Genomic DNA, 3099 nt, shown 5'->3' on the forward strand with positions numbered 1-3099 from the left:
CTAACACCATACACAAAAATAAACTCAAAATGGATTAGAGACCTACATGTAAGACTGGACACTATAAAACTCTTAGAGGAAAACAGAGGAAGAACACTCTTTGACATAAATCACAGCAAGATCTTTTTTGATCCACCTCCTAGAGTAATGGAAATAAAAACAAAAATAAACAAATGGGACCTAATGAAACTTAAAAGCTTTTGCACAGCAAAGGAAACAATAAACAAGAAGAAAAGACAGCCCTCAGAAAGGGAGAAAATATTTGCAAACAAATCAACGGACAAAGGATTAATCTCCAAAATATATAAACAGCTCATGCAGCTCAATATTAAAAAAACAAACAACCCAATCCAAAAATGGGCAGAAGACCTAAATAGACATTTCTCCAAAGAAGACGTACAGATGGCCAAGAAGCACATGAAAAGCTGCTCAACATCACTAATTATTAGAGAAATGCAAATCAAAACTACAATGAGGTATCACCTCACACCAGTTAGAATGGGCATCATCAGAAAATCTACAAACACCAAATGCTGGAGAGGGTGTGAAGAAAAGGGAACCCTACTGCACTGTTGGTGGGAATGTAAATTGATACAGCCACTATGGAGAACAGTATACAGGTTCCTTAAAAAACTAAAAATAGAATTACCATATGATCCACCAATCCCACTACTGGGCACCTACCCAGAGAAAACCATAATTCAAAGACACACATGCAACCCAATGTTCACTGCAGCACTATTTACAATAGCCAGGTAATGGAAGCAACCTAAGTGCCCATCGACAGACTAATGGATAAAGAAGATGTGTTACATATATACAATGGAATATTAGCCATAAAAAGGAATGAAATTGGGTCATTTGTAGAGACATGGATGGATCTAGAGACTGTCATACAGAGTGAAGTAAGTCAGAAAGAGAAAAACAAATATCATATATTAACGCATATATGTGGAACCTAGGAAAATGGTACAGATGAACCAGTTTGCAGGGCAGAAATTGAGACACAGATGTAGAGAACAAATGTATGGACACCAAGGGGGGAAAGCGGTGGGGGTTGGTGGTGGTGGTGTGATGAATTGGGCGATTGATATTGACATGTATACACTGATGTGTATAAATTGATGTTTAATAATGACCTGCTGTATAATAAATAAATAAAATTCAAAAATTAAAAACAAAAGAAAACCAATCAATCTACCAAAGTAATAAAAAAGCAAAACAAGTACAGTCATTAATAAAATTAATTTTAAAAACGAAAGTATAACAAAACTACTACAAGTGTGGGTGCATGCGACAGCTTTCCGCGAGTTGAAGGTGTGAATCCTAGACAAATCTCATCCAAGTGTTCTGCATGAACTCATGTGAGAAACTGCTGCCATGTATCTTTGAGAAAACACAGAGGCAGGCGGAGGGGCTGGTGGTGGCGGCTGGGCCGGGGCGAGCAGGGGTTCAGTGGCCTCACCTGTCCCCATTCACCGGTGGCGACCGGCAGCGGCGGGTAGCGCGTCAGGCGGAGAGAGCCGCCGCCGGGAATGAATCTGAAGTCTGCTGCAGTAAAACACTGAAGGCTTTAAAATGTTTTCTTGCATAAAACTCAAAGTTGAGCTGCTTATGAGGATAGGGAAGGCAGGAAGCTAATGTCTGTCTCAAGATACAGGACAGCTGACTGCTCATCAACCTCAACTGTCCCAAGAAACAGCAGGAAAGACAACCTGACATAGGGAACTGGGGACTGCTATACAGAGAGAGAACTACAAAGCATCCTCAGTGCAGTAGGAACCCTAATCCAAAGTCCCCATACTTTTATCAGAGTGTGCAACAGAGGAACATGGCTCAAGAAACTAATCACAGCCAAGTGCCTATGCTTTGTTCCACGGGCTGCGGATTTTATGGAAACCCTCGTACAAATGGCATGTGTTTAGTACGTGATAAAGAACATCTTCAAAGACAGAATAGTAGTAATGGTAGAATAAGCCCACCTGCACCTTCTGTCAGTAGTCTGTCTGAGTCTTTACCAGTTCAGTGCACAGACGACAGTGTCCCAGAAACTCAGTCAGCGTTAGACTCTACATCTTCATCTATGCAGCCAAGCCCTGTATCAAATCAGTCACTTTTATCAGAATCTGTAGCATCTTCCCAAGTGGACAGTACATCTGTGGACAAAGCAATACCTGAAACAGAAGACCTGCAAGCTTCAATATCAGAAACGGCACAGCAGCCATGTGAAGAGCAAAGCAAGTCTCTTGAAAAACCAAAACAAAAAAAGAATCGCTGTTTCATGTGCAGGAAGAAAGTGGGACTTACTGGGTTTGAATGTCAGTGCGGAAATGTTTACTGTGGTGTACACCGTTACTCAGATGTACACAATTGCTCTTACAGTTACAAAGCTGATGCTGCTGAGAAAATCAGAAAAGAAAATCCAGTAGTTGTTGGTGAAAAGATCCAGAAGATCTGAACTCCTGGAATACAAAATCCTTTGACCATCTGCAAACTAAAAATTGACTTGAGGTTTTTTTGCTAGTCATTGGGAATGTAGAGCAATGTATCTTGCATAGACCTTTTAATCATGCATGTCATCAGAAGAATAGATTTTTGTTTTTGTTTTGAAAATGACTCTGAACATTTATTTACATTGCAGTTTCTGTGGCTGAAAAGACTTAAGTGAACTTTACAAGTATTATCCTTTTAAGATCATTTTAATTTTAGTTGAGTGCAGAGGGCTTTTATAACAAACGTGGAGAAACGTTGGAGGGCTGTGATTTTTCCAGTATTAAACATGCATGTGTTAATCTTGCAGTTTATTTTCTCATTGTGTATGTATATGTAGCTTTTCTCTGCAGCACGATTTCTCTTTTGATAAATGCCCTTTAGGGCACAACTAGTTATCAGTAACTGAATGTATCTTAATCATTGTAGCTGCTTCTGTTTTTCATTAACAAAGGTTATACATATGTTAGCATATAGTTTCTTTGCACCCACTATTTATGTCTGAATCATTTGTCACAGGAGCGTGTGTGCTGATGAGATTCTAAGTTTGTGTGTTTTTAAATTTTTTTGCGTGAGGCAAGAAAAAGCTGTATGCGTTTCATTGCTGAC

At 39.5% G+C, this 3099-nt stretch overlaps 1 protein-coding gene across 1 annotated transcript; it reads left to right on the forward strand.

Moving 5' to 3' along the window:
* The first annotated feature begins 1698 nt into the window (after nucleotides 1–1698).
* LOC102994347 (AN1-type zinc finger protein 6-like) lies at nucleotides 1699–2718 on the forward strand. The gene has a single exon (XM_055085147.1). The coding sequence runs from the start codon at nucleotides 1832–1834 to the stop codon at nucleotides 2456–2458; it is 627 nt and encodes a 208-aa protein (XP_054941122.1). The 5' UTR covers nucleotides 1699–1831; the 3' UTR covers nucleotides 2459–2718.
* Nucleotides 2719–3099: the final 381 nt, after the last annotated feature.

Source organism: Physeter macrocephalus, chromosome 6 (assembly GCF_002837175.3).
Source record: "Physeter macrocephalus isolate SW-GA chromosome 6, ASM283717v5, whole genome shotgun sequence".
Classification (NCBI taxonomy): Eukaryota; Metazoa; Chordata; class Mammalia; order Artiodactyla; family Physeteridae; genus Physeter; species Physeter macrocephalus.

Bases quoted from the DNA above. Each gene is read 5' to 3' on its own strand.
- LOC102994347 (XM_055085147.1), top strand. From the start codon at position 1,832: ATGGCTCAAGAAACTAATCACAGCCAAGTGCCTATGCTTTGTTCCACG.